At 34.5% G+C, this 16,658-nt stretch overlaps 1 protein-coding gene across 1 annotated transcript in view; it reads right to left on the reverse strand.

Annotated features, from left to right (window-relative positions):
* Window positions 1-682: 682 nt before the first annotated feature.
* Window positions 683-16,658, reverse strand: part of UBR3 (ubiquitin protein ligase E3 component n-recognin 3) — a 241,053-nt gene continuing 225,077 nt past the window's right edge. Inside the window, 4 exon segments of the mRNA XM_082689242.1 lie at window positions 683-3,101; window positions 3,423-3,562; window positions 4,137-4,346; window positions 10,209-10,388. Coding sequence (XP_082545368.1) covers window positions 2,984-3,101; window positions 3,423-3,562; window positions 4,137-4,346; window positions 10,209-10,388 — 648 coding nt within the window. The 3' untranslated portion in view covers window positions 683-2,983.

Consider the following 16,658-nt stretch of genomic DNA (forward strand, 5'->3'; position numbering starts at 1 on the left):
GCTCAGTGGGTTAAGGCCTCTGCCTTCTGCTCAGGTCATAATCCCAAGGGTCCTGGGATCAAGCCCCACATCGGGAGTCTCTGCTCAGCAGGGAACCTGTTTCCCCCCTCTCTCTCTGCCTGCCTCTCTGCCTACTTGTGATTTCTGTCAAATAAATAAATAAAATTAAAAAAAAAGAAATCAATAAATGCCAAAATACGTAAAGTAGGGAAAAAAAGGTTTGTGAACACAAATGGATGCTTGGCTGATAACTGCCTGGTGAGCTTCAGGATGGAGGGGGTAGGAGTAAACACTGTCAATTCCAACAAAATCACACTCCATTCAAAATAAACATTATCATACAGCCCTTTAGATTTCTGAAGTCTAGCTGAAATTTTTAGAAAGCAGCAAGGACCAAAGAGTAGTGTTCCTCAGATCTGCATACCCATTCCCTTCTCCCCAGCTTCCAAAAATATACACTTAGAAAAAAGCTTTGCATTCTTTTAAGGCAAGAATAGAAGAAACAGGAACTACCTCTGCAAATAAAAGGTAAAAGGAAAAGCAAATCTTTATATTTAACTCCACCTTAGAGCAACTACCAGTTATGTTATGCTTTGATCTTTTCTGCTATGCTCACTTACACTTATTATTGTCAATACCTTAAAAAAAGAAAAACATTTAAGAATTAAACATTTTAAGGACCTTTCACAAACCAAATGACAGTAGGTTTTTATTAACATATCTTACAATGTTGATTATTCCTAGTTTTGTAATCTCTGCTTAATTATAAAGATTGATTTAGCCTCTACAGTAATGTACTGTATTAAATGTTCATTCATACAAGATACCACACCAGTACATTTTTTTAATAATATACACACATCACTCTAGCTTGGACCTGTTATTTTTAAAAGTGGGCTTATAAATGGGACTTATAAAAGTTATGGGGGAAAAAATTAAAGTTCTAGTTTAGCAGCATGCATGTATGTAATTCAAGTACAATTTTCAACCAAGTGCTTTTCAAAAATTTACTGGTGACTAATTCACCAATATCAAAATAAACACTATCAAATACCCAAATTTTAATGTTAAGGCTAATATTTTCACTTCACATCCATATGCACAATCATAAAACATTCCATTTTAAATATGTAGTAATCAAAGTCTGAATACATTATACCATGTATATATAGCATCAGAGTTTCAAACTGTAGAATTATTCAAGTTCATGAATCCTGTATCAGTATTTACTAGAGATTTAAATTAGCATTTGCTCTTCAACCACACTTACAAATGGTCTGGTATTCAGAATGACCAATGCAAAAAATATGACAGGCTGAACTTATGATACAGTATTTAAAAAAGTAGCAATGTGTTTGAAAGGACAACTATTTAGTTAAACAGAATCATTCTCATCTTTCAGAAAGTTATCTTAATATTTTGGAAATGTATATAAAAATAGCAAGCTATTTCCATGTATTTTATTGTGGAGCTATAGGTAATTTTTTGACCTTTGAACACATTTGAATATGTACTGTTCTGCTGTATTTTAATGCAAGGCCATCATTTAATGTCCATTTTCACATTCTGTAATGTCATGTCATTCAATAATTTTTAGAACATAGATCTGACTTTATTTTTGTATTTTATGATTAGATGTTTTTTAGTTTATTTTTACATGTAAAAATGTAATTTTATATAACAAGCCATGGAAGTCCAAAGTACCAGGAATTGCTTGATAACACTATCTATTAAATAATCATCAAATTACTAAATCATTTGGAAGAAAAATCTTGTTAGCAATATATAACATGCTTTTCTGTAATCTTCCTTCTCTATTTATAGAGTGGGTTTTAGTTCAATCATTCCCATTCTTACTGATTAAAAAAACCCAACAAACATAAATTGCTTTTCGTAGCAGCTTCTAAGAAGAATGCAGATGCATGGCTCATTCATGAGGGTCATCACCACTGAGCCTTTTTTTTTCCTTTTAGGAAACTAAGCAGAAATAGCAGTGATTACGCTGCACAAATACAATATAGATGAACCTCTCGAGCTGACAGGAAAGTTCCAAAACTAAGCTTCATTTGTGGGTAAGTCTGAGCAATTTCCAATTCGATCATTTAAACAAAAACTTGGTTGGTAAAAAACGGTGGGCATGCACAGAATCAAAATCTGCCATATGTATGTTCTTAAAACATCTGATTTTATAGTAAAATCTACTTGTTAATACCTCAAGTAAGTCATCCAAATGAAATGGCAAATTTTGATTTTTAAGGACTCCCTTCCCCAACCACACATATGTCCCTCAAAATGTACTGTATTATATTAACAGCAGCTATCTACTTATTTTACAACTATTTCAATTATTTACCTGGGGAGAATATTTATGAAATTCCTGAGAATGAATTAAGTTTTCAGCAAAGCCTTAAACTTTTTAACAGATTCCTCACAATAAGAAAAAATTTTTAAGTCCTACTATTAGACCAACTTTTACTATACAATATTTCACATAAATCATGTTTTACATTTTTTTTCTAATTACATACAGCAAAAATCTCAAATCAACACAAGAATGCCAGAGGGAAAGGATGCATTGTGTTTAGCAGATGCAAATTAAAACACACAGATATAAAGAAGCAGTAAAACTTTAAATAAATCACACCCACTCCAAGTATCAATGAATAGCTGATATGCATTGCTGGGAGAATCATTTTTAAATGATTTTGTCAACAAGTTGTGCTTCTTATTAATTGTGGACTTAAAAAAAAAAAAGGACCACTAAAGAATGATATAACTTGTTATTTGTTATGTTCTCCAGATACTTAAAAAAATTTTTATTATACCATTAATGTGATTACCAAGCACCTAATTTTGGAAAGGCTTTATAATATATGTTTTCTTTTTCTCCCTCAGCAAAAGCGTTAATCCCCCAAATTAAGGTAAAGCTTATTGTTGATAAATTCTTAATGAAAATGATATAATGCAATGCTGAGGTGGTGAGTCACAGCCCATTGTAATGTGGACCCCATCTTTTATTGATGTGATCAAAAGTATGAGAAATCCACTGTTGCTCAAGAACTTTGTATCTTTCCTTACAAATGTAGAGAGGTTTGCCTCGCCTAAAATAAAAAGGAAAAAAAGGTATTAAAAGTTGTACAATACAGTGAAGATTTCACACACATTTAAAAAAAATAGATTCTTTATGGCTAAAATCTCACATAGTAGTTTGGTTTATTTTATATTCCCTTACCATGTGTAAAGTAAATTTCCTTAGGATATGTAAAGTATCTCAAAAACTAGAAACAGCTTTAACTTAATGACTATCAGAATTTCTTAATATAAAAAGAAATTATTATTACAATTACAAAGCCAGGAATGGTACATTGTTCTTATTGATGAGACATCAATAAAACATTCAAATATACCCATGCATATCTAACCTAAGATCCCGATCTTCTTCTCCATGGGCATCCAAATACACAGAACCCCAGAGGCAGAAGCGGTGGCCTCGAATGATGATAATCACCGAAGCATTGATCAAAAGGAAAATTCCTGTTCCAGCACCACAGTTCTGAGAATGCTAAATAATTAAAAATATATCAGTGATCTTCATAATAAAATGGACTTTATAAGAAAATCAAGAATGCCTTAGTTAAATTTCTTCTAAATAATACCAAATATCTCTTCAATTCTTAATAAGATTTCATCTAAGTTAAACTTACAATTTCATTCTTAACATTTGATTAGTAATACATTAGGAGGAATTTGGGTTAAGGATTATCTAGGAAAGCAATTAAGAGCCAACCTAAACCTAATTCAGAGGCTGGCACCCACAAGAGCAGGTATGACCACTGTCTTACTGCTCACCGTGTAAGAGTTCCTACCATGAAAGGGCAATGGGCACAGAGGGAAGAAGTGGAAGTGGACTTAAGAAAAGTTTTACTCACTTAAGTAAAGCCTCAGATGTTTGGGTTTTTCTTTTTTTTAAACCCTTCTACTGGATTAACAAAAGAACAAAAACAAAATCCTTGTGTACTGTGTATTTAATTCAAAGAAGAGCTAATATGAAGAGCAGGATTAACCACATATACCACATTTCCATGTGCCAATACATTTGAGTTTTCATACATTTTCTATTATTTACTATTGCTTACCAATACACATTCACAGTAGCTTTGTTGCTTGCAGCAAAGTCCTTTCAGGCATACAAAAGTACCACAAACAAGGCAAACAGCAGGATCCTTAGGAACCTTAGTGCAGACACTACAGGTTTTTCTGTGGTAGTACTGAAAAATGGTGTTGTAATTCTCAGGCAACTGGAGCAGGTGTGGTAATTTCCATCTTGACTCTTGGATAAGCAAGGCCTAAAATATTATCCAAAATTACTCATTAATCCTACGTATTTAAGTCACTAACACAAAATGCTTATATTTTAAAGGCCTTTTTTTTTCTAAGAAAAACACATCTGTCTCTAAGTATGTGGCTTATTTTCTTTATTAAACTCTTCTCATTTCCATTTTACAAGTGACTAAAATAGTACAATTACCAATCTCTATTTTAATGTTGTTTCCAATTACAGTACGGTATCAGTTTTTAGATTATGTACCCTAAAACATTTAAACTTGTCATTACTTAAAAATATTAAACATAACTAAGACTGCACAAAGACTTAGTTATTAAAACTGTATAACTAAGACTGCATATATCTAGATGTACTTGTTTTTAAATACGCTTAATGCAAAATTTTAAGTAAACTTTTAAAAAATCAACTTTTGATCTTTCTCAGATAAACAATTTATTGGCTTTTCTTAAGGTAAGGTTATGGTTATAACTCATTATTTCTACCTCAACAATTTATAATTTAGAATCTCCTAAGAAGATGTAAAACCCTCTTGTACCACCAGCTGTTAAGGCCTTTTGTATCCATAAATGCTACGGCTACAACTCTTTTTATAAACTTTCTGCTACAAGTATGGGGGAAAAAAATGCCAAATTAGTTAAGTTTCCCCACAGAGTATACTTAATTCATTATTTGCAGTTTATAAAAATACTGGTAATAGCAGTAATTCCTTTCTAGATGCCCCTCCATGAATAGATAAAATGTAGTATGAATCTAATATCTCAATAAACCGACCATTTCACATTACTTACAACCATAACCTATCTAAATTGATGCAGTACTTATGTAGTCAGCCTGGCATTTATCAATAAGCTCATGGATAAAGTGGCCATGGAAGCAAGGCCAAGGCAAATATATGTGCTTACAATATGCTATTTGCCTACATTCAGTGCCCAAACTCAGACTGCAAAGATTGCATATTCTGTAACGGGTTGGTTATACCGCACTCTTCCATCAGTGGAAGGGAGAGCAATTTGTCCTCACCGAACTTGATACCTATCTAGATTAGGCTGTCTATTACCCAGCAGCTCACACCACATGGTCTTAAAGAATTTTTTTCATAATGACAGATGTGAGGCAACAGGTGGATGTCTATGGAAGTAACTGATCCTAACATATATTCAAACATCTGACAAAACGGCTCACCTTTTTTTTTTTTTTTAAGATTTTATTTATTTATTTGACAGACAGAGATTACAAGTAGGCAGAGAAGCAGGCAGAGAGAGAGGAAGGGAAGCAGGCCCCCTGCTGAGCAGAGAGCCCGATATGGGACTTGATCCCAGGACCCTGAGATCATGACCTAAGCCGAAGGCAGTGGCTTAACCCACTGAGCCACCCAGGCATCCAAAACTGTTCATCTTTTAAATGACGAACTACTTCACTGATAGAATGTAGATGGTACCAGCTGGGAGAAAATAAGATGAAGTATATGCTCCTACAGAATGAAGTCCATGCTCTAAAACAGCAACCAGTACATTGTGGGTGATCATTTTACTGCAGATGAAATCCATCAGTCTGGAAACCAGGGAGTGAGAAGTGGTTTTGGCAGGTCTCATGATTACACCTAAGAATTCAGTTCTTTTATTTTTGTTTCCTGCTATTCTGAATTCTTCTGTGGTTTAGGACCATTCTAAGAAAGTTGTGTACTGTCCTCCATCAGAGGATATGATAATAGTCCCACTGAAGTAGAAACCAAATATCATCTGGCCATTTCTTCTCACTAGAAGAAAGGAATGGCTTATAGCATAGTCTGAACTATCAAGAAGAACAGAAATATTGCTATATAATTAGCAGCAGAATGTTTTAAACTTAGAGATCCCTGAGACCCACTGCTCACCATGTTCCAAGATCAAAAGATAAAAATTTAACACAAAACTATTATGGCCTTAATATAAGCAAGACAGAACCAATTACCAGAAGCTCAGATCTCTCAGAATAAAGTGTGGTTCACATCCTTGGTTGAATAAATACAACCTGTTGAGGTTCTGGTCATATATTCGACTATATATTAGTTATAGCTTTATGACTACTTGAAAATGTTCTTGCTTACAATGGTGGCATATCTTCTTGCAAAATTTTCTCTTTTTCTTTCACTTAACTATGGAATTCAGGGTGAGGAGCTGCTAATTAAAATTTTCCAGGCCACCAGGGTATAAGTACAACAAATACAGAAGGAATGGACATTTCTCAGAGCCTCTGCATTCAGAAGGGTATGATGATGTAACTATTGGCTGTGACTTTATTTGCATATTTGGCAAACTGGTAGATGCATTTGTGATTATAAATGCAACGGTTACATCATTTTGAACAGGGGAATAAATGAAACTCTGTGAATGAGAATAAGGATGTCTACGTGCCAACGGGTAAGATATGAAGACAGTGGGCCACCATTGTTTTTTATGTTTTTCAATTTGTCCACAACCTTATCTGCCTTCTTATATTATTAACAGTATTACAGTATTTGGAAAATAACCTCTTTTCTTGTTCCATACACGTCTGACAATTGCCCTAATGCAAGATCCTGCTCCATCACAGGGGTATACACAGGATGCAGATTAGGTCAATCAGATCCTTTCTCCCAGGAATCTGAATCTTGAGCACCATACAGAAGGGCGGAAAGTGGTTCAGATGGGGTTATCCAGCAGCAGCACTTCAGAGAAAACACACCAAAACTGTCTGTGACCAAAGAATCTTAGCTGATACAAAAAATCAGAGCAATAATTCAGACTTTCTTCCAAGGGTACTTTTGTTGGACTACTCAGCTCCAAATATTGTTTCTATCTTGTTCATATTTAAAATTTCCAGGTGAAGAAAATCTGGTTGACCTGGGTCAGAGTCGGGACTAGAAATAGAACTGAGTGGAACAGGGATAAAAGTAGGGATGCAGGTCAGATGGGAGTGCATTCAAATAACCGGAAAATTTTGGAATAAGTAGAAATAAATGTCACTGTTCTGGCTCTAAAACAAATTATTATCACTCAATTTTACACAAAAGATTATTTTTTAAATGACAAATTCTTATTTTCCATCAATATCCATACTAATAATCATACATCTAACATGGGAGCTTGTTATTATATTAGCAAATGAATTAATTTTTTTAAAGATTTATTTATTTATTTATTTATTTGAGAGAGAGACTGTGTGTGTGTGTGTGTGTGTGTGTGCGCGCGCGCGCGTGCGCACAAGTAGGGAGAATGGCAGGCAGAGGGAGAGGGAGAAGCAGGCTCTCCTCTGAGCAGAGAGCTGGATGTGGGCCTCAATCCCAGGACCCGAGGATCATGGCCCAAGGAGAACGTAGACGCCTAACCAACTGAGCCACCAGGTGCCCCTCAAATGAGTTAATTTTTATCTATTGTTTAACCCATGACTCCTGTGAAAACAAAAAATTTTAAGTACATGTATACTCCTCACTTTCTCCTGTCCTGGTCCTAAGTTATATCCATCTCTTACCCCTAGTCATCCATTATAGGTTTCTAGACATCAATATATAACTTCAGATTCTAACTATTATCTAAAAATAAGGAAATTACTAGATAGGAAAAAAAATTTTATACCTAGTATACAAGGCTCAATTAATGTCTTGAAATTATCTTTCCTTTAAAAAAGAGAGGGTATAAAATATTATTTCCTTAAGGATTTCAATAGAAAACAGAAGTGAACAAAAGCAGAGACATTTATTATTTATGCTTACCTTGCCTTTATTATTCACTCAATGGCTATTCTAGTGTGATACCTCTATCTAAAATACTAAGACTGGGTGGCAAAGTGAGTTAAGCCTCTGCCTTTGGCTCAGGTCATGAATCAGCTGGGATCCCGTCCCATGTTGGGCTCCCTGCTCAGTGGGGAGTCTGCTTCCCAGCTCCTTCTGCCCCTTCCCTTGCCCATGCTATCTCTGTCTCTCTCTCTCAAATAAATAAAATCTTTTGAAAATAAAATAAAATACTAATTTTTTATTATCTCCTTTTTATTTATTTATTTATTTTTTAAAAAGATTTTATTTATTTATTTGACAGAGATCACAAGTACACAGAGAGGCAGGCAGAATAGGGAGGGGAAGCAGGCTCCCTGCTGAGCAGAGAGCCCGATGTGGGGCTCGGTCCCAGGACCCTGGGATCATGACCTGAACTGAAGGCAGAGGTTTTAACCCACTGAGCCACCCAGGCGCCCCTATTATCTCCTTTTTAAAATTAAAATTCTCATCTTCTCTGAAACATGGTTCTTCTTTTACCAGTTCTATTTCTTTCTTTCTTTTTTTTTTAAGATTTTTATTTATTTATTTTACAGAGAGCGATCACAAGTAGGCAGAGAGGCAGGCAGAGAGAGAGAGAGAGGAGGAAGCAGACTCCATGCCGAGCAGAAAGCCCGATGCGGGACTTGATCCCAGGACCCCGAGATCATGACCTGAGCCGAAGGCAGCGGCTTAACCCACTGAGCCACCCAGGCGCCCTTACCAGTTCTATTTCTACCAATGATATCATCGTACCAGTTAACTGTTCTACAAATATTTATTAGGCGACCAGTCTATATCAGGTACTTTCTAGGAACTAGCAATTCAAAGAAAAATAAGGAACAATTTTTGCTTTTGGAGCCCCCGATTCAGACATATTAAACAAACAAAAGTGATAAATATGGTGACTGTTAGAGACCATGGCAAAAGTACTGTCATATAACACAACAGAAGGAGGGGATTAGAACTGAAGAAGAAGGATTATCAGACAAAGCTTTACAGAAGAGGTACACTTATCTTAGCAAAGCCTTGAGGAGTGATTAATTCAACAGGAGAAGGATAGGAAAACTGCTTTAGATAAAAGTAATAGTAATAAGAAATAACACAGATGTTTAAAAACATATAGCACATTTAAAACATTCTTCTGCAGTTTGAGCAAGGTGGCGGCAGGGGAGTGGTATGGATGAAGTTTAGAAAGGCAAGCAAGCTGGTGAAAACCCCTGAATGCCATGTAAAGACTCCAGTCTTCCTCCATACACCATCAACGGTATTTTAAGCAGGATCAGATTTTTTATCAGAATTATGTCTACTAGTTACTATTCTTTCAATGCTTTGTGTTCAGATCTTAAAGTCAAATATACATGTGGTCATCAAGTCCTATATATTTTTCTCAAATGTCTCTTGCATTGGTTATATTCTAATTTCTACTGTCAGAGTAATACCAGATTTTCTTCACCACCTAGATAATCTCTGGCTTCTCTCTCTCATTTCAATTGGCCTACTAAAAAATTACCCAAATTATCTCCCTAAAATACCTCCATCATATTATTCCATTTCTCAAAAACTGGAGTTCCACCTATAGTTTGAGGTAGAAAGTCTAAGCATCAAACCATGGAATTCATAGCCACTTCCCACAGCCCCCGCTCTACCCTTCCAGTTCACCTATCTTCAACACAAAACCCTTCACTAGCCAAGCTGGCAGGATAGGCCCAGCAAATTCTAAAATTAAAGACATGGCCTTTTAAATCTGCTACTCCAAATCTTTGATTTTTGTGTGACAGCTGTCTTCCCAATAAGCTTATAAATTCCTTGTCTATCTTAAAATTCCTTTATATCTTTCAAGTCTAGGGCTATGATTATTTAAGACATTCAATAAAAGCCTAATGACCTAAAACCAACTTAAAGTAGCATATTAATAACCTAGCTTTGTTAACAGAAGTATTTTTACTGCAGTCCATTCCTTTTTTATTCAACAAAATTAGTTTAGTATATGCTCCCCAAAACCACTGACCTGAAATTTTTAATTCTTCATTATTCTCTTACCCTATTAACATATCACCCCTATGACAAGTGGGCAATACTACTCTTTTTACGTACCTTTCCTTGTTCTGCATGTCTTTCAGTAAATGAATTTATCTCAAGACACCACTGAGATATAATATCAAATGCTGGAACTGGCCAATCCAGACAAGAGGCACTGATGAATGGATGTTCTGTTTGGTAAAACGTTGGCAGAAGTCCCAGGCAGCTGGAAAGAACCGAAAATTCTTCTTCTTCCTTTTAGACATGAAACAGAAAATTCTCAAGGCATTTCATAAAGAACAGTTCCCATTATAGATATTTTAAATATCATCCTCATCAGTTACTTTTGGACAGTAAGAAAATTTTCTCAACGGAGTCAAGTGAAGGAAAGTATAGGGAGTAGAAGGAGAAAAAAAGAGATAATAGGTTCCCAGCTTTCTATCCAAATATCCCACAGTATTTCTCATTGAAATTTAAATCTTAAGTGATTTAAGATAGGATCTGCTTCTTCTATACTTTTATTTTTTAAATAGTGTTGCACATTTCTGGTGAATAATACAGTCTATAGAATCTAGCCACGCTATGAGAGCAAATGTTTTAGGGGCAAAGGGAAAGTAACTTTTGGGTAAAAAGACATAGGCTGTCAGTGTGGCTGAAGAACAGTGAAAATATGGAATTCACAAGACGCAATACAAAATAATATGCCAGGACCCTGAATGGGTATGAAACTCCAAAAGAGGGTGGAGTTTTTAAAAACTTGAGAGATCTAAGTGCCAGCTAAGTTGAAGTTCTATCAGTAATAAGAGAAATGAAGAAATCAGTGAGCTAAAGGACTCAAATCCTGTGTTTTAAAGGACTTTGTTAGTCTTATAAACACCAAAATACACCCCCCACTACCACTCTATTTAACTAAAGACTATTTAGGAGGCTAATATGTTTACTTTCCCCTGTCCACTGATCAATTCCTCTCATCCTTCAAATGACAGCTCCCGAGGGAATCCTTCCCTCACTAAACTTAAAGACCCCTTAGATTACTCAGCTCCAATCAGCTAAAGTTAACCCGTCCATACTTTGTAAACACTTCTCTTCTTGTGTTTATATTTTCTAATAATTAATTTAAAAATAAATTAGCATTTCCTGTAAGACTATGGGAATAGTACCTTGGGATAGGGGCTCTGTTTTCCCCCTGCTTGGCACATAGTAAACATTCAAACATCTGTTTGCAAAATTGAACTAATTATGTAGATTAAGTATAAATTCTAAAATAAATGTGCTACAAAGAAAAAAATAAAGATAAAAAAGTAAAATGAAATGCAGGCTGAAAAAGATGTTAATTTTTATAATCTCTAGAAATGAGGCTATACATCACCCATTTTTCTAGCAACAATAAAGCCATCTTAAAAAAAAACAATATAATTGAGGTGTATTACACATACCATAAAATTTGCCCACTTTAAGTGTAGTTTGATGAATTCTGACAAATGTATAGTCAGGTAACCACTACTACAATAAAACTTCAGAACAACTCCATCCCCTCCAAAAATTTTGCTTTTGCCTATATGCAATCAATTCCAGTTCCTACTCCTGGCCCCAAGCAACCACTAATCATGCTTTCTGTCTTTATAGTAATGGATTTTTTAAAAATTTCCACATAAATAGAATCAAACAGTATGTGTGTGTGTGTGTGTGTGTGTGTGTGTGTGTGTGTGTGTGTGTGGTCTTTTGTGCCTGTCCTCCTTTCACTGAGCATATTTTGAGATTCATTCATGTTATTGTATCAGCAGTCCATTCCTTTTTACTGCTGAGTAGTAAAAATATATATAATGTGGATATACCACATTTTATTCATGTGTTTACTTGCGAGTGAATTCTGGGTTGCTTAGTTTTTGACTACTACAAATTAAGCTGTTTTAAACATTTATGTAAGTCTTTATGTGAACATATGTTCTATTTCTTTTGGTAGATACCTAGGAGTAGAATTGTTGGGTTGTACAGTAAATGCATGCTCAGCTTTTAAAAGAAATTGCCAAACTTTTTTCAAATTTGACTATGTACTACATCAAAAACTAATGATGTACTGTTTGGTGGCTAACATAACATAATAAAAAATTTATATAAAAAAAATTTGACTATGTCATTTTGCATTATCATCAGCAATGAGTGAGAGTTTCAGGTACTCCAAATCCTCATCACTTGTGACATTAGTTTGTACACTGCCTCTTTTACTTGCTTTTGGGCCTAATCTGCCCTATTTTTAGATTCATAAAATAGAAATTTAGATAAATGACTTGAGAACCTTCTTCACTTGAAGCTGTATCTCTCCAAGAATTATTTCAGTGACATCCTGCTTTTTTTGCTATGCTGTGTTTTTCATTTTCACTCAGTTTAAGTATTTTCTAATTTCCTTGGGATTTCTGCTTTAAGTTATTCAAAAGTATGTTGCTTAATTCCCACAAATTTGGGGATTTCCATATTTTTTTGTTAATGACTTTAATTCTTATGTGGTCAGAAAATATGCTATATGATTTCAACTCTTCTAAATATATTGATAACTTACATTATGGCTTGGCATATGGCATATTCTGAGGAATGCTCATGTGTACTTGTAAAAAATATGCATTCTGTTATTTTTTGGTGAAGTATTCTATAGATGTTAATGACACAAGTTGATTGATAGTACTGTTCAGGTGTCATTTATACTGTCTCCTTATCATTGACTAGTAAGAAAGAACACTGGAGTGTTCAGCTATAATTGTGGATCTATTTTTTCTTTCAATTCTGTCAATTTCTGTTTATGTATTTTGGGGTTTTGTTGTTTCGTGCATATATATTTTTTTTTAATTTTTTTTTATTTTTTTTTACGTGCATATATATTTTTAACTGTTATATTTTCCTGCTGTGTTGACAAAGGGCATTTATTTCCAATGTAAGGCACAGAAATAACTTGAGAAAAAGAGAACTACCAATGGTAGAAAAATTGCAATATTTTTCATCTTATGATAGGAAATTGAACAATGAATAAAAATTAACAAAGAACTACATAAATGAATTTTTTTCTCCTGGCATTCATAGACTACTTCAGGATTACTTGGCTTATCTTTATGCAGCAGATGTTGAGTCCAAATGTGGGTCACTAAAATGAGAGATACCCTAGCTAAGGAAAAACTTATGAAAGAAAAATAAAAGTTTCTTACTTGACTTAGATAAAATAGAGTGGAAGATTATTCTAAACAAAGAAAAATCATGAGATACTTTCAAGATCAGATAATAAATTATCTTTTACTTGTATTCATTTTCTAATTATTTTCAAAAGAAACATATAACAAGTAACCTGTAGTAAAAGAAATAAAATGGCTCCTAAATATGGAAATGCTCACCCTTAGGAGAAATGCTAATTAAAACTACACTGAAATATATTTTACCTAATCAAAAGATCTAGAGGCAAAGATCAAATAGTTTGAGAACACACTGCACAGACACATGATTAGGGAAACTCTCATACATTACTATTAATGTAATTGATACAATTTTGGTGAAAGGCATTTGGTAATAACCATCAAAACTACAACTGTATGTAAGAGCTGACACAGCAAACCACTTCTAAGAATTTATCCCACAAATACAATAAAAAAACACAAGCAAAATGTCTTGCATGTGCTATTACTCATTGTTTTATCACTTATAAATAGCAAAGGATTATAAATAACCCAAATGTTTACTAATAAAGGACTGATTAAATACATCCTGGTATATCATACAATGAAGTATTCTTAATCTGTAAAACAGAGTAAGAAAGGTCTTCATACCTTCATTGAATATGAAATGATCTCTAAGATACACTCTTAAGTGGGGAAAAAATGCAAGCTATACAACAGTATGTTTAAAAGGGGCTAAAGAAAAAATATACCCCTCTATAGACATATTTTTTGGTATATGTTTATCTGGAATAATACAGAGTAAACTGATAGCACCTAATAGTGACTGAGTGGCTAGGAAAAGGAGAAAAATAGAAATTTCTTTATTAGAAAATAACACAGAGATGGGGCACCTGGGTGGCTCAGTGGGTTAAGCCTCTGCCTTTGGCTCAGGTCATGATCTCAGGGTCCTGGGATCGAGCCCCGCATCAGGCTCTCTGTCAGCAGGGAGCCTGCTCCCTCCCCCACCCCTCCTGCCTCTCTGTCTACTTGTGCTCTCTCTCTATCAAATAAATAAGTAAAATCTTAAAAAAAAGAAAATAACACAGAGAAATGGAAAGACATTCCATGCTGATGCAGTGGAACAATAAATATTGTTAAAATGTCTACATTACCAAAGCAATTTACATATTTAATACAATCCCTATCAAAATACCAACTGCATTTTTCACAGAGCTAGAATAAACAATCCTAAAATTTGTATGGAACCACAGAAGACCCCAAATAGCCAAAGCAACCTTGAAAACGAAAAGCAAAACTGGAGATGTCTCAATTCTGGACTTCAAGTTATATTACAATTCTGTTGTGATCAAAACAGTATGGTACTAGCACAAAAATGGACAACAGATCAACAGAACAGAAAAGAAAACCCAGAACTACTTGGCCAATTAAACTCTGACAAGGCAGGAAAGAATATTCAATGGGAAAAAGACAGTCTCTTCAACAAATAGTGTTGGGAAAACTGGACAGCAGCATGCAAAAGAATAAAACTGGACCACTTTCTTACACCACATACAAAAGTAAATTCAAAATGGATTAAAGACCTAAATGTGAGACCCCAAACCATAAAAATCCAGAGGAGAACATAGGCAGTAACTTCTTTGACATTAACAAAACCAACTTTTTCTAGATATGTCTCCCAAGACAAGGGAAACAAAAGCAAAAATAAACAATTGGGACTTCATCACTATAAAGGCTCCTGCACAGTGAAGGAAACAATCAACAAAATAAAAAGGCAACCTACAGAATGGGAGAAGGTATTTGCAAATGGTGTATCTGATAAAAGGTCAGTAGCCAGAATCTATAAAGAACTTACAAAACTCAACACCTAAAAACCAAATAATCCAATTAAAATATGGGCAGAAGAGATGAATAGACATTTTCCTAAAGAAGACATCCAGATGGCCAAAAGACACATGAAAAGATGACAAGTATCACTCATCATCAGGGAAACGCAAATCAAAACTACAATGAGATACCACCTCATACCTGCCAGAATGGCTAATATCAAAAACACAAGAAACAAATGTTGGCAAGAATGTGGAGAAAAAGGAAACCCCTGTACTGTTGGTGGGAGTGCAAACTGTTGCAGTCATTCTTGAAAACAGTATGGAGGTTCCTCAAAGAGTTAAAAATTGAACTACCCTAGCCCTAGCAACTATATTACTGGATATTTACTCAAAAAATACAAAAATACTTAATCGAAGGGATACATGCAGCCCAATGTCCATAGCAGCATTATTTATAATAGCCAAATTATGGAAACAGTCCAAGTGTCCAATGACTGATGAATGGATAAAGAAGATGTGGTCTGTCTATATGTTTATATATATATAATGGAATATTACTCAGCCATAAAAAGGAATGAAATCTTGCCATGTGCAAGGCCATGGGTAGATCTAGAAACTATTATGCTAAGTAAAGTAAGTCACAGAAAGATAAGTACTATATGATTTCACTCATACACTGAATTTAAGGACCAAAACAAATGATCATGGGGGTAGGGAGGCAAACCAAAAAACAGACTCTGAACGTGGAAAACAAACTGATGGTTACTAGATGGGAAGTAGGGCGGGGATCAAAGAGGTGATGGGGATTATATATATAAGCAAATATATATACCACTATTTCTCCCCTATCTGTGTTTAATACAAGCATGCCTCGCCTTTGGTCACTTAATATATTTTTGAGATTTTTCCAGATTGGTACATAGAAAACTTTCTATTCTTTTCTTTTCTGCAGAGTATTCCAGTGTCTAGCCAGTTTCTAATTGATGGAAATATTTTCAATTTTTTTTTTGCTATTTCAGTATGTCTATTCAGCTATCAATAAATTATTAGCAGTAATACTAGTAATAGTAGTACTAATAATATTAGTACTATTATTGTGGTATAAGAGACACCTAATGGTGGAGTATTCATAATTACACCGAAATTCAAAGAGACTATGATATGCAATATTATAGTGGTTTTTACAGACTTAATACTAGAAGAAAATTACCTGAACTCCTCAAAAATATTTTGTATAGCAAGCGGCAGCACAGCTCAGAGGTTAATAGTGCAGATTGGGCATCTAGACTAAATGTGTTCAAATCCTGGCTGCTTTAAATACTAATTGTGAATCTTGGGCAAGTTATTCATCTCTCTGTTTCTGTTTCCTTGTCTGCAAAGTGAGGATCATAACAGCCACCTCATAGTTGTTGGGAAACTTAAATGAATTTAAGTGCAAAGCACTTAAAGCAGTGTTAGCATGTGTCAGTACACAATAAATGCTAGGTATCATTATAATCATTCATGGAAAAACTACTGTTGACAGAAGAAAGAAAAAAGTA

This window comes from Mustela nivalis (assembly GCF_964662115.1).
Source record: "Mustela nivalis genome assembly, chromosome: 11".
Classification (NCBI taxonomy): Eukaryota; Metazoa; Chordata; class Mammalia; order Carnivora; family Mustelidae; genus Mustela; species Mustela nivalis.